This window comes from Nyctereutes procyonoides, unplaced genomic scaffold (genome assembly GCF_905146905.1).
Source record: "Nyctereutes procyonoides isolate TBG_1078 unplaced genomic scaffold, NYPRO_anot_genome, whole genome shotgun sequence".
Taxonomy (NCBI): Eukaryota; Metazoa; Chordata; class Mammalia; order Carnivora; family Canidae; genus Nyctereutes; species Nyctereutes procyonoides.
Genome location: NW_026575140.1, coordinates 72,951,163 through 72,972,097, shown reverse-complemented (window position 1 = coordinate 72,972,097; position 20,935 = coordinate 72,951,163). Strand labels below are relative to the sequence as shown.

The following is a 20,935-nucleotide window of genomic DNA, read 5'->3' as shown; positions in this document are numbered from 1 at the left end:
AAATTAAGATGCATGTTATAATCCCCAGAGCAACCACTAAGATAAAATCAGCATCCTTTGGAGGCCAGAGGTATAAATGACTCTTGAGAAACTTGGCTATGATGGGAAGCAAAGAGAGAGGGTCAGTAACTAAAAGGGTCATTGGCTGAATGTATGTTGTTTTTTTTTTTTTTTTAAGATTTATTTACTTTTTGAGAGAGAGAGCGAGTGAGTAAGGTGGGGTGCAGAGGGAGAAGGAGAGAGAGGATCTCAAGCAGACTCCTCGCTGAGCATGGAGCCTGACAAGGAACTCAATCTCATGACCCCAAAATCATGACCGGAGCCGAAATCAAGAGTTGGACACTTAACTGACTGAACCCCTGGTTGTCTTTTTATTATATATTTGACTTTAAGTCTCTCATTTATTCTGAGGGAAAAGAACCTGGAGAACCAGAGGAAATATAGATACAAGGGAGGAAGGGAGATTTACTAGGGCATTCCTCGGGGAGGAGTTGAAGGCTATTGAGTTTGTAGAAGTATTTGTGTGAGATTGATGTTCGGGGGATTAAAGTTTAGAGTTTGACTATCTACTACCAGTGTTTGAAAAGTAGGAAAACAGTTTGTATGCAGAGGTGAGATCATGGAATAGCAGCTAATATGAAAGAAGTAAGTAAAGGGACAAGTTGAAGGACTGATTGGCAGCATTGATAGGTTAGCAATTGTTGGAGATCTTAACTTTATTGGGACTCCACTCATGGCCTTTTTTTTTTAATTTTTTTTTTTTTTTAATTTATGATAGTCACAGAGAGGGAGAGAGAGAGAGGCAGAGACATAGGCAGAGGAAGAAGCAGGCTCCATGCACCGGGAGCCCAACGTGGAATTCGATCCTGGGTCTCCAGGATCGCGCCCTGGGCCAAAGGCAGGCGCCAAACCACTGCACCACCCAGGGATCCCCACTCATGGCCTTTTTAATGGGTTGTTTAGTTAGCAGTACTTTACAGGTTAGGTATAGGACTAAAGAACATGGTTGGTTTGATCCAGAGTTTTGCAAGGTTGCTTGAGGTTGCATGGTGCTTGGAAGTTTCTGCTCTAGGTGTAAAGCTGAGAACTTTATCTTAATGTTGGCAGCTGATGATACAAAACTGTCTGGAACAGTAGTTGGCTGCTTGGTTCCAAACTCAGTTTCAGATTTGCTGAAAGAATTATAGTGCTCTTATTCTTTGCAGGAGTCATACTGTATCTGGAATTATTTTATCTTCTGTTTTGAGTACTGTATTGTACGAAGGATAGAAATGTGATAAAGATGGTGAGCAGTATTTGCAATTGTTGGACAAGGAGTGGGTTAGAGAAGTCTATGGAGGGAGTAATGGTTGAGCAGAGTTTGCAAGTATGAGAAGTTTGATGAGTGGAAATCAGTTTTCCAGAGGGATAGCACAGTAAAGACTTTAAGGTGTGAACGGATATTTAGGGAACTAGAACTAGTTTTTTAAAGGATTAAATGATGTGCCAGTGGTTTTTTTAATTATTCTAAAAGTTCTGTAGATTCTTTGGAAATGTCTAAGATGCCTTCTCTGAGAAAGTAGATATGTGAGGCCAGGCTTAGCAGTCATGCTTTTCTCACAAATACATTCAACCACTCCCCATTTTTTCCCTCCTGTTCAACAAGAGCATGGCATCTCTGCTTTCAGACCTAAAATACTTACTGGATTTCCACATAAGATTTCATTGAAATAAATGATTATGTGACCACTATAGTTTCATCCACTGTTAGTTTTTTTTTAATTTTTTATTTATTTATGATAGTCACAGAGGGGGGGGGGCAGAGGGAGAAGCAGGCTCCTTGCACCAGGAGCCCAACGTGGGATTTGATCCCGGGTCTCCAGGATCGTGCCCTGGGCCAAAGGCAGACGCTAAACCGCTGCGCCACCCAGGGATCCCTCATCCACTGTTAGATGATAGTGAGCCATAGAAGGACTCTAAGCAAGGGTCATGACAGTCTAAGTTATGTTTTAGAAAGGGTACATTTGGTGCCAAAATAAGGGTGTATTTGAAGGCGATGAGACTGGAGCCTGGGAGAGCACTTAGGAGGCTATCAGCAATAAAGCAGGACAGCTGGGGAGTTTCTGATAAGTAGCAGCAATGGGTACAAAGAAGATGGATTAGAAGTGTACTGAAACAGAGCAGCTTGGATAGAGTTAGACTGCTGTGATTGAAATCCTCGTTCTTACAGCCTTTGTGATCTTGGGCAAATTTTTTAAAGTTTTTTAACCTCACCATCTTAGTGTCCTCATCTTTAAAATGAAGATAATAATAATAATGATGACAGTGATGATGATGATACCACTATCTCAAAGGTTATTGTAATGATCCTGTGTTTTTAAAGTACTTAGTCTGTGCAAAGACTTGTACAGCATGTTCATAGCATTATTTATAATAGCTAGAAAGTTGAAGTATGTCAAATTTCCATCAACTGATGAATGGATAAATAAAATGTGGTGTATCCATACCACATAAAATGTGGTGTATCTAGTGGTATACTAGATTGTGGTAAAGAGGATGAAGTGCTGATATAAGCTATAGCATGGATAAACCTAGGAGACACTGTTATGTGAAAGAAGCCAGACACCAAAGACCACGTATTGTGTGATTCCATTTGTATGAAATGTCCAGAAAAGGCAAATCTGTAGACAGAAAGTAGATTCGTAGTTACCAGGGGCTGGGGGTGGGGAAAACTTGGACTAATTGCTTATTGGTAGAATATGTCTATTTTGGGTGATGGAAATATTCTAGGATTAGATAGTAATGGCAGTAGCCCAACATAGTGAATATATTGAGACCACCAAAGCGTACACTGTAAAATAGTTAATTTTATGTCATATTAATTACATTTCAATTTCTAGAAAGTTTTTTTAAAAATGCTTAGAATATTACCTGGTATATTGTAAGCTTCCACTGGTAACAATTATTAGTTAGCAATTGTAATGGTATAGGTTCCTCTCCTTGGACGCATCCAACTGAATATGCAGAGGTCACCTGGTCTCCTTCACATCACTCTGTGCAAATTAGGATTTGGGAGACTGAAGCAAATATGTTGATGCTCATGCTGCTTGCTGTGCCCTAAATACCAAAGTCCTCTGACCTAGGGAGTTGGGAGGGGGGGGGGGGTCTCATGTCTTCTACCAGCATTCTGCCTCTATGGTACATTAAATTGTTAAATTCTGGTAAAGCCTCAGATCATCTCATTACTAGATAAAGAGCAAGGGGGAGTTTTTTTTTAGTGTTTATAAATGAGACTCGATAGTAGTGTGAGGTTAAGGATACAGGAATGAACAAGATGAGTTTGACTGTAATTGATATGGGAAAGATAACCTGTATGACCAGGTCTGTGAATAATAGGAGGCACCAGAGCTGTGAACATAGTTACCAGGAACTGGTTGCCCAGAGAGGATAGAAGAAGGTAGAACATGTATGTGGCTGTAGGTGGGTTTTTAGGTAGAAGAATGTGAAGTGAAAGTACATCATCTTTTGTCTAATTTTCTGCTGGAAGTCGGAGGTCAGTTCAGCCCCTGAGGGCTAAGGGTGAAAGGATAGGAGCCTGGATACATGTAGAGGAGATGGAACTAGCTACCTGGGGAGTGAAAGAGGGAGAGATCAAGGACAACTAAGAGAGTTGCCTAGCAGTAGGAAACCACGAACTCGTTCCATTATACAGGATCAAATGCTTTCTTTCCCCAGCAGTACTCGACAGCCTGTGAGCCAACAGGGGTAAGAAAAACAGTTGGATCTGTCAGTGTTGGGGGTTCATAGGACATGTGTTGAAGAAGAGACCATTGGCAAAGGAATCGAGGCCACTGACATTAAAGAAATTAATGTCTGGGTCACTGGACATGGGCTAAAAAGGGGGATGAAGGCAAGTGAGATCAGGATGAATAATCTTAGATCATAGGAACTGAAAAGGCGTGAGGCTTAGATGAAATTGGGAAGGATGTGTGTTGGGCCTACAAGGATCAAAGGGACAGAAGTCTGAAATTGTGCTGCTTGGTACTGTAACCACTGACCACATGTTGCTATTGTGTATTTGAAACATAGTTAGTACTACTAAGGAACTGAATTTTGAATTTGATTTAATTTCCATGTAAATTTAAAAACTAAGGCAGTGTGCAAGAATTTTAGGCCAGATGAGAGAATTAGCTAATTGCAAAGGTAGGACACAGTCTCCAGGACTTCCCGTTACTTCTGACACCATCTACAAGTTTGGAGATTTCCCCAGACCACTCTCACCTCTGATAATTCACTATAAAGACTCACAGAATTCACTGAAAGCGATTATACTCATAGTTGCAGTTTATTACAGGGAAAGGATACAAATTAAAATCAGCTAAGGGAAGAAACATAGAGTCCATAAGATGTACCAAACACAGAGCTTTTATTTTCTTCTCCATGTGGAATCAGGCTGTGTACTGCCCTGGTACTAACATGTGACAGTCTGCACTGAGTATTGCCCATAGGAAGCTCAGCTGAGCCTCTATGTTCAGAGCCTCATAGGCATGATCGGTTGATGGCCTGTACACTTCATTTCTGTCTCCAGGTTATCTGGGATTGCATGTCCCCAAACTCCCACCGTAAGTCACATTGTTGGTCTTTCTATCCTAAGACTAGATGAGTATGACCAGTTGCCTACTAAATCATTGTTATACTGTCTGGCATGAACCGAGCCCCTCAGGCAGAGACATTCCCAATCTCTTGCATAACATTCTAAGGGCTCAGTGATTACATCTCAGAAGCCAAGGGAAAAGGCCAGATCTTCACTTTGGGCAAGGCCAAATTCTTTATCATATACCATGTAAGATACCTTTTCATTAAACACAACTCTTATTTTGCCAAAATTACATTTCATCTAGACTATAGACAATGCCTGAAATGTGATAGGCTGTAAAGTACACATTGGAATTTGAGTAACATCTCATTGCTAATACTTGTGTTAATTACATAATGTAATGATTGGATTGGGATTGATGTATTGGGTTAAAAAATAAATTATAGATATTAATTCAAAATGAAGTTACATTTTGATTTTTAACGTAGCTACCAGAAAGTCTCAAATTATTTAAGTGGCTCACATTTTATTTCTATTCAACATCGCTGATCTAGAAGGTTATGTTAAGAAAGAAGAGTGTATACTATTGAAGTTTAAAATTTCAAAGGTTGAAAAATATTAAGCAAAGGCAAGTTTAAGATATGGCCACAGGAATAGCTGCTGAACTTTGGTGGAGTTATAGGTCACTGGAAGATAAAGAAGGTTCAGGGAATTATGAGGCTAACTTACCTAATAGATTATCCTCATGATTGTTGACATTTCCTAAGTGAGTCGAATCTGGATAGAGAGGTAGACTGTGACGTAGGTGTCAGTGTCTGATAAATGTGAAGGCAAGAGAAACAGAAAGGGATTTACTGGTATCCTAGCACATACTTTGGTGGTGTGGAGCTAGTGGGGACTTAGAAAACCTTGCATTACTTCCTGATTCCTCATAGGATATTGTCCTTTTTTTTTTTCCTTCGTGAAGCTTATAAAGGAATTGTTAGCCTCAGAGGAATTGATTGGAAGTTGTGTGAGAACACAAGATACAAAAGCCCTATGCTCTTCTTTTCTCTTCGTTGCTACTCTGCTTTCATGACCTTTCTTTTCTCAAATGTTATGCTTTCTGTGAACTCTGCCCTGATTTTGCTACCAAGTTAATTGCCTTTTTCTTCCTTCCTTTGAACATAACTCTACTATAAAACTATTTGTAGTAAGTTTTTTCTTTCCCTACCCTTTCGCACTTTTTTTTGGGGGGGGGGTAATGTGTATATTTCTGTGTCTGTCATTTAATGATCCTAGACTAAATAATTAGACAATAGTCTCTTGACTTACCACCTTTCTTGTGGTGGTTGTTCTGCCAGATTCTCCTCTTCTTCCTGAGATATACATTTTGGAATACTCCTTGGCTCAGTCCTTGGACCTCTTCTCTTCTATACCCACCCAATCACTTGTTGACCCATTACACTTTTGACTCCTGCATTTTGAATCTCCAGCCTGACATGTTCTCTGAAGTCTAGATTTATATATCCACATGTCTACTTGACATTTCCACTTGGACGTCTAACAGACCTCTCAGTCTTAATATGCAAACTAATATCCATTTACTTACTTTCTTTTCTCACCAGTCTTCCCCATCTCAATAATGGCACTTCTGTTCATCCAGTTGCTCACATCAAAAACCTCTGTAGGCTCACGCTTAATTTTTCCTTGCTCACGTCTCATGCCAAAACTATCAGTAAATCTTGGTGACTCTACCTTCAGAGTATGCTGAATTCATCCACCATCTCTACCAGTACCAACCTGGTCTAGGTCGCAGTCATCTGCTAGGACTACTGTAGTAACCTTTGACCAGTGTCCAAGTCTCCCCTGATTCCACTATTGCAATGAGAGTGATTCTTTAAAAATGAAAGTGAAATCTTACTACTCAGCTACTTCTATTGTCTTTCCCATCTATTTGGAACATAGTCCTTTTTATGGTCAGTGAAACTCTATAATCTGACACTAGCTGCCTCTCTGACCTCAGCTTCCAGGACTCTTCCACATTGGCATTTATTTTTTGTTCCCTAAACTCTCCAGTACATTCTCACTTTAAGGCCTTCATATATTCCATTCCTTCTTCCTGAAATACTCTTTTCCTATACACCTACATAGCATTCCCATTTCTTTCAGATGTCTTATCAAATGTTACCTTATTAGAGAGGTCTCTGCTAGCCATGCTATCTAAAAATCTCACTTTTTCACTGGCCCACTACTCTGTATCTCCTTCCTTGCTTTATTTTTCTTCTTTGTTCTTATCAACAATTAACATATACGAGAGTAAAGACTTTACATTTTGAGCCTTGCTAAATCCCTAGTACTTAAAATAGTGCCTGCAGAGGATACCTGCTCAATGAATATTTATTGATCAGCTGGATGGAAGACTAAGTGAATGAAAGAATGTCACTAGATTGCAGATTGTAGCATTTGAATTGTATGCATCTGTGTCTTCATTGCTTCCTGCAGTGTCTAAAATATAGTAAGCACTCAGTAAAATGATTTCATTGTGTTGTGATGAAATATAAGCAAGTCAAATGGAATTTTTATGTTATTCCATAACTCATTTAGTTAATGAGTTTTTGATGTGGGGGAAAACACCTTTTTGTTTTCTGGATGACTGAAGAGAAAGATATTGAAGATTATGAATTCTAAGCAATTTAATAGGCTCCAGTAAATGATTATTGAATGAACATTTATTACTCATCCATTTGATTTGTTGAAATGATTATTGCATACTATTCAGAACTGTATTAAGAAGGGGCAGCCGTGACAGTGTGGGTCTGTTTAATTTCACAAACAGAATGGAGAAACTGGTTAGTTTGGCAAACCACTAAGTCATAATTTAAAACTTCCACAGTATAATTTTTTTAGAGATATATATCCCCAAACTTCCTATCTGAGACCATGAAGTCATAAATCCAGCAATTTATCAAGAAAAATTTCCTGAATACCAGGCAGAGCTCATGGGCATTTATAATAAATTATTAATAGCAGTTTTTTTGAAGTGCACATGATTTATTATGGGCCTTCTCCATGCCTTAAAAATAACGTTTCCTAACGGTGCCAACATGTATGGAACCTCGAGCTTCTCAACAAGCCTCCAGGACACTCAGAGACTGACTTGTGTAACCATGCATGCCAGATGTTACTGGTTTCATATATGTTACCCTGGAACCTTCTGTTTGTTTGAGAATACTCTCCCATTTGTTTATTTGAGCACACTGCTATATGCTGGGTTTGTGTTTTGATTATAACATGTTTTTCCTATTTAATCCTTATGGCCTTCTGTATATCTTTACAACAAAAATACTGCTTGCCCACCACATTATTTACTCCCTTTGGCTATAAAAGCAGTTTTCTAAGACTTTACTGACAGAAGCAAGTAACTAATCATTGAACTTTTCATTTGTGTGAATTAAGACATTTAATTCTGTCTCTTCCCCAATTAATTTCCCATTCATTATTCTTCATTTTTGTGGTTTTATTTTAATATCAGCCATGGCTTTAGAATTTATGTTTGCAGCCTGCCCCAGATGTATGAGAAGATGTATGACCTTACTTTACTGCTAAACACCCCTTCATATTTGTGTGATCACCCTGCCAGTTCTACCATTACATAAAAATAAATGCCCCAGAGAATTAGCAAAAAAATTTTGCTGCATTTGATATATACAAATCCCAAAGGAATATGTTTGCCTGGTTCCTGTATTAATATTTTTCCAGAGGGTTTTCTGAACTGTTTTTTTTTTTTCCTGACCTTCTTTGGAAAATTCAGTTTCTCTGACAAAGTGAAACTACTAGAAAAAATAAGAATATTTTAATCATCACATTTACAAATTGACTTTATATAAGGAGACCTTTATGACAATTAGTGTACTATATTTCAGTGTGCTTTCTTTTTTTTTTTTTTAAACAAGTGTGCTTAGGATGCCTTTTTTTTTTTAAGATTTTATTTATTTATGAGAGACACAGAGAGAGAAAGGCAGAGACAAAGGCAGATGGAGAAGCAGGCTCCACGCAGGGATCCTGACATGGGACTCGATCCCGGGTCTCCAGGATCACGCCCTGGGCTGAAGGCGGCGCTAAACCACTGAGCCATCCGGGCTCCCCTCAGTGTGCTTTCAAACTTTGATGTCTCAAAGATATTTGGGACTGGGCTGGTGTGTGTGTATGTGTGTATGAGAGAGAGATTGAGATACATTGATCCCAGTTCTATTATATTTTATTTTTTAGAGCGAGAGAGGGAGAGAGTATATGTGCACTTCCAGGGGGTTAGGGATAGCGATGAAGTGAGAGAGAATCTTAAGCAGGCTCCACACCCCTCGTGGAGCCTTACATGGGGCTCAATCTCATTTACCCATTTTCGAGCCCTTGTCAACCTCATTCTACGTTTTGTCTCTATAAATTTGACTATTCTAGGTACCTCAAACAAGTAGAATCAGATAGTATTTGTCCCTCTGTGATTGGCTTGTTGCATTTTGCATAAAGTCCTTAAGGTTCATCCATGTTGTTGTATGTGTCAGAATTTCCTTCCTCTTTAAGGCTGAGTAATATCCTATTATGTGTATATATCACTTTTTGTTTGTCCATTTATCCAGAGGTGGATACATAGGCTGTTTCTGCTTTTGGCTATTGGGCATAATGCTGTTATAAACATAGGTGTACAAATGATAGATTCCATTTTAAAAAGCTTTTAAAGCTTTTTAATATAAGCATTTTCAAATGTATGTGAGAGGAAAGGGAATAGTGTAAGGAACTCTATTGTACTCATCACACAGTTTTGACGGTTATCAACGTTTTGCTTGTTTTTGTTTCGTCCTTTCTCTGAACCTTTTTTGGTTAAAAGTATTTTAAAGCCAATTTGAAAAATCATAATTTCATTCATAAATGTTTAATATTTTCTTTTATATATAAGAACTTAAAGAAACTTAACCATAATACCTATCTCAAGGTCACTTAATCCTGTTTTTTTCGGTGTTGCTGTTAAGCCTATCCAATAAATTCTCAATTTCAGGTGTTTTGCCATTTTAGAACATACGGTTATACATATATATACATATATATGTATACATTTAAATATTTATTTATTAGGAAAGCATAGAGGGGTGGGGCAGGGGGAGTGGGAAAGAGTCTAAAGTTGACTTTGTGCAGAGCATGGAGCCTGACACAGGGCTCAGTCCCAGGACCCTGACTGAGATCATACCTGAGCCAAAGCCAAGAGTCAGACCCTTAACCAGCTGTACCACCCAGGCACCCCTAGATTATATATACTTTAGATTCTGGTTCTCCGTTGACATATTCTACCTTTTGGCCCTTTGTACATCTTTTCCTGTGTTTTCTTTAACATATTAATTGTAGTCATTTTGAAGTCCTTGCTTGCTAGCTTCAATATTAGAGTCATTTTTGGTTCTGCTTCTGTTGACTTTAATCTCTTGATTATCATCACTTTTCCTGCCTTTTCCCATGTTTAGTAATTTGTTTGCTAGATATTAAGGGTGACATGTTGTAGAGACTCTGGATTATGTTATCTTCTGTAATGTTGAGTTTGTTGTGGCAGGAAGTTAAATTATAGACGGATCAGCTTGATCATGTTGAGGGTTGGTTTTAGGCTTTGTTAGGGTGATTTTAGGAATTTTACCCTTATTCCTATGGAACAGCTCTTACTCCTCAGGTGTCATCTTCTGGGGTCTCAACTGAGGGCCTAGAGTAGTCACAGAGGTCTCTCCGTATGAGCTGAATTTGAACTCCAACATCTCCTGAATGCTGTGTAACATCTAAAAATTTCTCTTTTGCTTTCATTCTCCCATCAATTTTTTTCTGCTAGACTTCCCAGAGTCTTGTTTTTGCACATGGGAGTTGACCAGGACTGTGAGTGGAATTTCTGTGCTAATTGTTGGTGTTCTTCCTCTGCTGCCTTGCCACCCAAATTCTAGCCTTATTAGCTTCAAACCCTGATCTCATTCCTCTACCCTCATCTACTTCTCTGCTTGGGCTCTGTCTCCCTAGGTTGTGCTTTGGGGTAAATAGAGGGCTCACCTCTTATACTTTCTTTCTCTGAAGAATAATAGTCTTTTGCTGTATGTATGTATGCAAACAGTCCAACTTTTTTTTTTTTAGGATTCTATTTATTTATGGGGGGGGCGGGGATGGAGATTGAGAGCACAAGCAGGGGGAGCAGGAGAGGGAGAAGCAGGTTCCCCAAAGAACAGGGAGCCTGATGCAAGACTCGATCCGAGGACCCCGGGATCATGACCTGAGCCAGAGACAGGTGTTTAACCAACTGAGCCATCCAGGTGCCCCAAAAGTCCCAACTTTAATACGTGGTTAAAGTGCAAGAGTAAATGAGTAGCAGCTACTCTTCCATAATCAAAACTAAAGCTTACAATACCATTTTTACACCCAACAAAATTAACAGCATTTTCTTACTAATAAGCGGGCATGTTTAGATTTCTCCATTTTGTCTCCTAACAGCTTTTTATAGTTTGCTCAATCCATGTTGCATTAAAGTCCATATATCCATTAAGTTGATAACTGTCTCAAATTCTGAGACAAATTTGTTACAAATTAGTAACAACCATAACCCTCTCCTGCAGACACACTTATTTTCTGTGCCATTTATTTGTTGAAGAAACTAGATCATCCTGTAAGATTTCCCACATTATAGGATCTGAATGTGGACCCTTCTTGTGTCATTCAGCGTGTTCCCCTAGCTACTATGTTTTATAAAGTGGTTTGGTTAAACACAGGCCAGTGTGGGGAAAATGGGGGCAAGAATACGTTGTCTTCCTATTGCATCATCTCATGAGTTGTGTAATGTCTAGTTTCCCCACTTGTAGTGATGTATAAAGTTTTATAAAGTTCTTATAAAGTTTCCCATCAGCCTTTGACCCAGTGTCTTAGCCATAGTCACTCTTCTTATTTAGTTGCTTAGACACATATTCCATTAAAAATTGCAAAATGGTGATTTTCTAATTCTTTCATTCTTTCTGCATTTGCTAGCTCTGATTCTTTTGTAATGAATGTTGCTGTAAACTGTTTAGAAACTATAGTAAAGGCAAAATAAGTGCTTGATTCTTTTCCTTTATGTTAAATTTCAGAGTGATGAATTCTGCTTCTCACTCTCCTCCTGCTCCTCCCCCCTGCTCATTCTCTCTCTCACTCTCACAAATAAATAAATAAAATCTTTAAAAAAAGAATGGTATTGTAAACTTTAGTTTTGATTATGAAAGAGTAGCTGATACTCAATTTACTCTCCTACTTTAACCACCTATAAAAGTTGACTCTTTGTAGACATTGGAAATACTGGTGACCAAAAAAGTTGATTTTTATTTGTAATATTATTACAAGTTTATGAGTTTTAATATATTTGATGTGTTTCAGTCCCTTGAGTTGTTATCCTTTGGATGTTCAAATTATTCCACTGAGCCAGCAGGAGCCTCTTGAAGTTGACTCCTGTGTCCTTTTGACATGATCCCAGTAATCTTTGATAGCTTCCTTGCTTTTAGGTAATATATTCCAGGCTTACCCTGAACATTTCTTGTATCAGACCTAGAATCAGACATGTCTTCTAGGAGCTGTGGTTCTTTCAAGTGGAAAATAGCATGTAGAGACCAGAAACTGTGCCCTCGGGATGCTTATTACTGTCATTGTTTGGAGGCCTTTTCAGGGCACAGAGGTGGGAAATATGTATTTTTTATATAGAGAGGAAAGTAAAACAGGAGCTTGTAACATTCCAATTGAATTTAAGATTTTAGCATTTTTAACTTCTTGAATATTATGTATTTATGTCATATTTCTCTTATGCTGAAAATTGTGGTTCCAAATGACTTTAGTATAATTACGTATTTGATCAAAGAGAATAAGGGCAAAATTGATTCAAAGCAATTCCAGTATTATTACAAATACTGAGGAAACTGGTTCTTTTTGTCCCATTAATGCAGAATACTGTGTCACTCTAAAAAAATATTCTCTGAATGGTTATGGCCCAGCTTTACTTACAGCTAGGTTCATTTTTTTCCAGTTTGATTTTAGTTTTTAGAAATTACTTTTTCTTCCGTTTGATTCAGTTGTGAATTGTTTGAGTTACTTAAGACATTACATGTTTCCAAGGTTAAAGCTATAAAACAAGGTACGTTCAGGAAAGTCTCTCTTCCACCCCTTTTTTTATCCCCCTGTAAGTAACCATTTTTAGAAAATTTTCACCTAACATTACTTCTTTTAGAAAATCTAAACAAATGTACACATGTGTACCCATGTGCACATTAGTATTTTCTCTCCATTCCTGCAAACCAAAGCATGCTGTATTTTCCTACACCTTGCAGAGATTCATAGATAGAAACCCATTGTGAGCCAAGAAATCCTAGTCTACAAGAGAAGACAGACATGTTAAGACATAATTGTAAAAAAAAAAAAAGACATAATTGTAATACAGTTGTTCACTGATATTATAGAAATATGTAGAATAAATGCCATTAGACACAAATTATGAAGCATTTTCTTCTAGGGTAGGTGAGTGGGTTAGGAAAAGCTTCAGATAAATGTTCTTTGAGCTGGTTTTTAAAGAATGAGCTTGATATGAAGCCTGTGGATTATCCTAGGAATCAGTGATAACATCTGTATCACAAAATTAGCCAACCCGTGTTTGCTGGTATATGGGTGTAGCATGTAAAACATTTGCACTACATAAGAAGTGTCTGAATAACATTCTTGAAAGGCCTTTTGGAATATATGGGATTCTGTTTCACAGGCTGCCTGGGCTTGATGCTTAGTCCAGAGGTTTTTTTTTAAGAAGCTATAAGAAAATAAATCCTCTGTTATACATTAATGTGAAAGGACTTCATATCAGAAGAATAGCCTATTTTTGTTATAAATATTTAACATAAAATAGTACTTAGTTTACAAACTTTGTTTAGTGGCAAAATGAAGAGTAAAGAAATATGTTTTTATAAAAGGTATATAGTCCTTTCTCTGGTTAATATTCCTTGAGTTAACCTGTAAGTATGAAGCATTGATCATACATAGGGCATTCTTTTATATGTAGTAAGGAGGCATAGGAAACAATGGAAATAGTTCTAGTTTAAAACTTTAAGAACTAAGGCATATCTTGTGACTATGTTTCACAAAGAAATTGTGTTTCCTCAAGACTTTTAAGGAAAAAATTTAACTTACTTGGGATAGAAGAAAATTTGGTGTGCTTTTTGTTTTTGTATCTGCAGGAATACTCAGTACCAAGAAACTCCAAGTCATTCCATATCATGATTGCAATGGTCATTGCACAAACATACATGTGAGAAAATGACATAGGACTGTATTCATGTTGTACCCATGTCAAAGTCTGGGTTTTGATATTATTCTAGAATTATGTAAGATTTGCCCATTGAGGGAGAGCGGATGGAGGGTACATGGGATCTGCCCGTACTCTCTTTGCAACTTCCTGTGAATTTGTAATTACTTCAAAATATAAAGTTTTTAAAAAGTTATTGCTCTGGTTGTTTTGAGAGTGGATCATAGGCCTCCAAGGACAGAATCGAGGGTATTAGGAGCATTCTGATGAGATATCACAGTGCTCCAGAAGGGAAATAATGGCTGTTGGACTAGTTTGCTGACATGAAGGTGGGTTGGAGATGGGGTGAGGGCTCATTCAATTCTGGGTATGTTTTGAAGGTAGAGCTAATAAAATCTGCTGATGGGTTGGATGTGGGTGTGGGAGAAAGAGAATGGGGTGACAACAAGGGTTTTGGCCTGGAAGCATGAAGAAAAAAAGATACCAAGGAGAAACAGCAACAAGAAAAGAAGGCTGATGTGAGGTATTTGGATTCTTGGCAAGGAAAACAAAGTAAGGAACCTCCTTCCTCCAGCCCCTCCTTCCTCCAGCCCCTCCTTCCTCCAGCAGGGTGGTAGCTTGGGGCCTGCATTGGTTAGGGACAGGATGACACTGAAGTGAGTGCACTCTTGTTAACCTGCTCCCAGGCAGCTGAGTTCTCTTGGCCTCGCCCTGGCTCTTTTGGAAAGAAGCATTTGTTTGATAAACAGGAAGTCGTTTCCATGGGTGTAGAGAGAAGAAATGATAGAAGTGAGTGGCAAAGCACAGAACTGCCAGCTGTGGTTAGCTTGGAATTGGCAGAAGTCTTCTCAGGTAGCCACCTAAGCTTAGCACACAGGCTGCTTCCCCGCCACCCCGTTCTGGACTGGGCTATTTCTTTATCAAAAGAAAGAAAAATTTCTGCCCTGTTGCTTGACCTGCTGTCAGAGCATATTCATTTTCAGCTAGTGTTTTGGATCAGTTGGAGTCATAGACTCAGCAGACAAATGGAGACACTGTCTGTTTATAGTGGAAGAGTGACTTATTTTAAGAAGTGTTGGCTCCCCACCACCATCCCATTAGTGGCGTGCCTCTGACACTCCAGTGAGGCTGGTCGAAGGAAGTTAAGACCGCCTTATGTGTATTTTCGCTCTTTGAAAGGTTCGACTCTAAAATGTACCACAAGATATTTCTTCCTGAGTCAGATTAGGACAAGATTACAAGTTGGGATTCTGAAGCAAACTTTATATATTTACTTGCTCTTCATACTTTTACACTTTGGAATTCATTCCCTCCATTTCTGAGAATTCTCTTCTCGAGCTATATGCATCCCCCCACCACCACTGTGTCACTAGCTTAGCTTCTTCCTACTTCATGAGGAAGAGCAGTTAAAAAAAAAGATGAAAGAAGTCCCTTGCCAAGTGATTTATGGCAACTGGAAAGTCAGAAAGTCATCTTCAACTTCTTCCTTTGGATATAAACTTGACACAGGAGACTTGTTTTCTCCCTTTAGCAGAGAGTCACCTCATCCTTGTCTTGTCTGAAATGGTTAGAATGAAGCTGTGATAGAGAGGAACTTAACATTTGCCCCAGAGATAGAGGGACAGCTAAATAGATAAAGAGTGCATCATTGAAGAGAGAAAGGGGTTGGGGCTGGTACAACAGATGAGTAACTGGAGAGGATCTGGGCTCGGGGGCTGGGGCCCAGGACCTGGGATCCTGGCTGCTGTGTGAGAAGTTCAAGACTAAGGGTACAAGGTGGTATGGCCCTCAGGATTTAGGAGAACTAGCTCACTGAGCTGCCTGGAAGAAGCAAGACAATTCCTCAGGGTGCCTTTCCACTGAGGTTTATCCAGACAAGATTTAGAATGTATCTTACTCTGAATTCTGAGTGGTTCTGGAACCAGTTTGTTTCATCTGTCTTCTGAAATTACCCCAGTATTTATTCAAATGCTGTGACTTTTTGTTAGGTCCAGGCCGGGCTACTGCTCTGAGTTTCTTTGCTGGAAGTTAAACATCGCATTTGAGCTTGCAGAGTTTTTGCTGCCTGCCTATGGGGCACACGTGAACATAAAGCAGCCATTTGTCCTCGGGCAGCTGAAAGGCGGTTTCAGCAGGGACTGGAAACCACTGCAGGCTGCTGGCTTCCTGGCACACCCACTAGCCCCCATAGGTTTGCTCTGAAAGCAAACTAACAGAGATGGGAGGTAGCGGCGGCAGCAATCAGATGGGCAGAAATAAAAGCAGAGGCCAAAAAGTCTGAATGGCAGGGAGCCATTAAGGTGGTCCTGTACTGTACTTCTCCAAAGCCGAGAAAATGTAAACGTCAAACACAGTAACTAGGAAAAAAGATCTGATGCTAGCAGCCAGCACTTGAAAAAAGTGATTTGTATATCTTTATATTCATAACTATAGGGATACTATAGGTGTCTCTGGGAAAATACTATATAGCTTAAACTCTTTTACCCAGGATGCTTTCACAAATACCTTTTAATTAGACCCATGTAACAGTGACATTTGATATATATCATAATTACCTTCAAGCACTATTGAATCCTGAAGAACCTTAGGATCTATTAGCTACATATTTGAATATTCTCTGTTTAGATACTGAGTGGACCTTTTTAAAAATACTTTTTAAATGCCCTTGAAAGTTAAAGTTATATCGTATAGGATAACTCCCAATCATTGTACAAGTTTATTTGCAAATATGCTATCCTTTCTTTGGCCATTGCGTGGAACAGGGTTTATTTCTGCTTAGCAGTTCAAGAGGTGGGGATATTGGCAGTATAAATAATTTGTCCAAGGACAACCAGTGTGTCATTGTGGAGATAAAACAGGACTAGGCTGCATTCCACTAGCTCCTGGCCTGTGTAACAATTTTGAGAACTTTGCAATCATTTTAGGAAAACAAAGTACTTAGAAAATATAGTTGTTTTTTTTAATAAAAGAAAATCACTTATTTTGGAAATCACAAAATTAATCATTCTGTTGTATTTAAGAAGCTCTTTGATGTGTTCTGGTAATTAGTATTTACTGCCAGACGAATGTCTCTTGGGCATTTTAATTAATGGGTGGCTTGGCCAAATGAGCTTCTGATGGTAAACCTTCATAAGGGTTTATTTTTATGTTTCTCAAGAATAGCTGTCTCTTCAAAGCCCTTTAATTAGACAAAGTTTAGCAGCTAAAACATATTATTAGAATAATTAGGCCTTGGGTTAAGAGGAATAGGGGGTCAAAGGAGCAGGTACTGTTAGAGAGGATGGAGTCTTAAAATAAAACCTAGCGTTGCATGTTTGATGGATGTCCAGTTCTTTAACAGCTTATATTAAGTGACTCTCCCTAGTTAGGGACTTGGTGGTGTTTAAAGTTCATTTGACAGATCTCACCAGAAGCGTAAATACACCAGAGTGCGTGCTCGTTTATCACTACCTCTAAAGTGTAGAAAGTGGTGTTCTTGTCCTTTTAACTTCTAAATGAAGACTTCCCATTTTCTCTTTTTTTTTTCCTACTACACTGGTCATCTTGGCTGTAATAAAGGATAGCTTTTGAGGAAAATGCTTCAAGAAGCTGGGGTAGAAGCCACTGATAACACCAACAATTACAATAATTCTGTTGAAGGGTCTTTCTTAATAGTTTCAGTGATCTACAAGACGTTATTCTTAAAATTACTATAGTATTTGATGCTAAAGTTTTATGCTCTTTGTGGTCAGAGTGTAGTTTGAATTATTTGAAAATCTGCTGTGTAGATGGATTGTCATTTGGCTCCCCTTCTTTACACCTTACCCCCATTTCTTGTCCTAAGCCCTCAATCTTGGTGGTCACTACTAGTGCACATGTTTTAATTTTTTTTTATTGATTTATGACAGTCACACACACACACAGAGAGAGAGAGAGAGAGAGAGAGAGGCAGAGACACAGGCAGAGGGAGAAGCAGGCTCCATGTACCAGGAGCCTGACGTGGGATTCGATCCCGGGTCTCCAGGATCGTGCCCTGGGCCAAAGGCAGGCGCTAAACCGCTGCGCCACACACGGATCCCAGTGCACATGTTTTATCTCAGACTTCCTCTTTGTGATGAAGAAAAGATACATGTGACTGGTCCTGTCGGTGCTCGCCATGGTGCCAGAACAGTTGGGTAGGATTATTGAGATGACTATTGATAAACAGTAATATGCTTATTTATATTGTCTGATTTTTCATGTTCCCACTATCTCAGGATGCTTGTGATGGCAAGTGTGTCCTTGTCCCGTCTAGATGAGTTAGGTTAAGGATAGTGCTAATGAGACCATTGGAAGTTTTCAGTAGGGCAAGTTGTATCACCAGTATTTCTAATCCCATCAGTTGTTATGATCTGGATATGTTATCAATTAGATGAAGAACTCGGGTTTAGGATTCATTGGTTCAGTATAAACCTACTGGCAATGTTAGAAAAAAGTATTTAATTATATTGGTAATTGGTAATTAATAGGATTGGCTCTGGGTCAATCAGTTCACTTTTTTTTTTCAGTTCACTTTTAAATATTGAAGATAGCTTGATTTATAGTATCACAAAGTTCATCACATGTAAAATCTTTTGCTATAGCTTAGTTAGTCATATTACCAGTGAAATCATTTCATTGAAAGTGGTAGAAACTTCTCTTTTGTTTTCTATTGTTATCTACAAAAAATAATAACAGTTTAAGAAATATTTGAAAAGCACATAAATGCAGATGGAAAGATAGAGGCATATCCTCTATGCATTCCAAGTGTAATCACCAAACAAATACATTTTTAGGTTAAGCTGTAAAACTTTGTGAAAGCAGAAGAGAGATTAGCATAGATGGGCTCCTATATAAAGTCGTTTTCTCCCTTAGCAGTGACTAACTTCTCTCCTCTCGTCCCCAAAATGATTGATTATTGTGACTCTGCTTTTTGACTCATGCTTTAGCACAGGAAATATTGCTGATTCTTATCTTCAAGGGTATGTTTGCTGTAATCTCTTGCAATGGAGATAAGAGAGAGGAGGTGTTGAATGTGATGATTCTCCAAAAAAAAAACCATCATAACCCTCAGAACTCTTTTTTCTTAGGGTGGAGGATATACAGTCCTCTGCATACTCATGTATGCTGAAAACAGTCTGAGCACTGCTTGCTAATGGGCTTCTATAGATGCAGATCAGGGCCACAAGTTGCCATTTGCTTGTTTCACTTCTTCAACTGTTCATCTGGTGACCCCCTTGCATCCCTCCCGGAGTCCACCTTTTGAAGTGATACCAGTGTGCAACATAACTGACTGTGCTCTTTTTCACCGCAGACCACCTGGTGGCCCATGGCAGAATGGCAGAGAAGGAGGCCCGTCGGAAGTTCAAACAGATTGTGGCAGCCGTCTATTTTTGTCACTGTCGGAACATTGTTCATCGTGATCTAAAAGCTGAAAATTTGCTTCTGGATGCCAATCTGAATATTAAAATAGCAGGTGAGAAGTGCATCGAGGATCCCTCAAGGTTTTTGAACAAGGAATTGTCTATTCCCATCTATTCAGAAAGAAGTATTGTGAAAATAAGAGATTTGTTTGTGTGTGGCTTGAAGATTGATAAACCTTCAAAACACACTGATGTTATTTTTCATGTAATATTAGATGGAACTAGGCTGGGGAGAACAGAGGAAAGGGGCGATATTTAAAATTCTCTTATGTTGGTTGACAGTCTCTTTTAAATAATAACGAATAAAGTAGCATGAAGTGGAAACAACAACTGCTGAACCTGTGTAACCTGTCAGGCTTACTTGGGGAAGTTGATGTATGTCATCACTGAAGGCTGTAGTTTTGTGAGAATTCAGGAGGAGCAGATCTTGCATTGGTGTAAAGGCACTCGACCTCTTTGTGTCCTCAGATTTCACTGATGGTGCCTAAGAAGCACTTTTCACTGCCTCACTCTATTCCTACTTCAGTTTCAATAAACTCTAAGCATTTGCCCAACCAATACAAGCTCACCACCTATTGATAGAAGCAAGTGACTGCAGTCCAGACAGAAAGTATACATCTGACAAGAACCCAGTTTTGTTTTCTTAGTTTTCAGTATTGTATTGTGGGTCCCCCATCTAACAGGCAAAAAGGGGAGGGGCCTCCTGTAGAAAACTGAAAGACAGCTAGGATATAGTTGCCTGGAAAGTCAAGATGAAAAGCATTTCTAAGGACTTTCCTCCTTAAAAGAGTGGGAGTTGAGGGTTCAGATTTATTTTATATGTTATATACAGGTCAGAGTTACCTACATGTAGTCTTTCAGGGTGGTAATCCTGCTGACTATTTTGTGTCAGTAAGTTGAAATAAGTCTTTCCAGGCTCTCCTTTCACATCCTTGGAATGCCACTTAACTCTTTATTTATCTAAGTTCGACTGATGGATGCACTGTTGTTCAGTACTTTTACAAAGTTGTAAGTTCTCTGAGTCCTGCATTTGCCCAGTATGTAGTAGACAGGAATTAGATGCTTTCTTTATCTTACATAAAATCACATTTTTCCTTTGTCTTTATGTCTGCTTTATATTCTCCAAAGTCCTCTAGATGCTAGTAGTTCCCACACAAGTGGGTAGTATGGAAAGACTGGTAATTTCAGATCCTCTTCTGTAATTTTTCATCCTAGCTTCATTTAAACTAATGGTAATAACATCTACTAAGCTTCACAATCCTTAAAAGTATAATAAAATGTTGCATTAATTTCCTATTTTCGCTGTAACAAAGTACCACAAACATAGTGCCTCAAAACAATACAAATTTATTGTCTTACAGTTCTAAAGGTCAGAAATCTGAAATGAGTCTTTTTTTCTTTTTTTCTAATGTAGTTAAATTTGTTATTTTAATCCCAGTATAGTTAACATACAATGTTATATTAGTTGCAGGTACACAATGTAGTGACTCAGCATTCCTGTACATTCATTCCTCAGTGCTCATGATGAAAAATATGGAACACTTCACGAATTCACATGGCATCCTTGTCCAGAGGTCATGCTAGTCCTATCATTCCAATGTTAGTATGTGTGCTGCTGAGCAGGCACCTGAAATGAGC

The 20,935-nt window shown here is 38.7% G+C and overlaps 1 protein-coding gene and 1 pseudogene across 5 annotated transcripts in view; one reads left to right on the top strand and one right to left on the bottom strand.

Moving 5' to 3' along the window:
* The window catches only part of SIK3 (SIK family kinase 3), a 242,451-nt gene that overhangs the window by 145,708 nt on the left and 75,808 nt on the right, over window positions 1-20,935 (top strand). For all 5 annotated transcript variants that reach the window (XM_055307174.1, XM_055307171.1, XM_055307172.1 and 2 more), the window contains exon 4: window positions 19,189-19,350. In XM_055307174.1, the coding sequence (XP_055163149.1) occupies window positions 19,189-19,350 (162 nt within the window). The remainder of the gene's footprint in view (window positions 1-19,188; window positions 19,351-20,935) is intronic.
* On the bottom strand, window positions 20,825-20,924 carry LOC129497963 (U6 spliceosomal RNA; annotated as a pseudogene).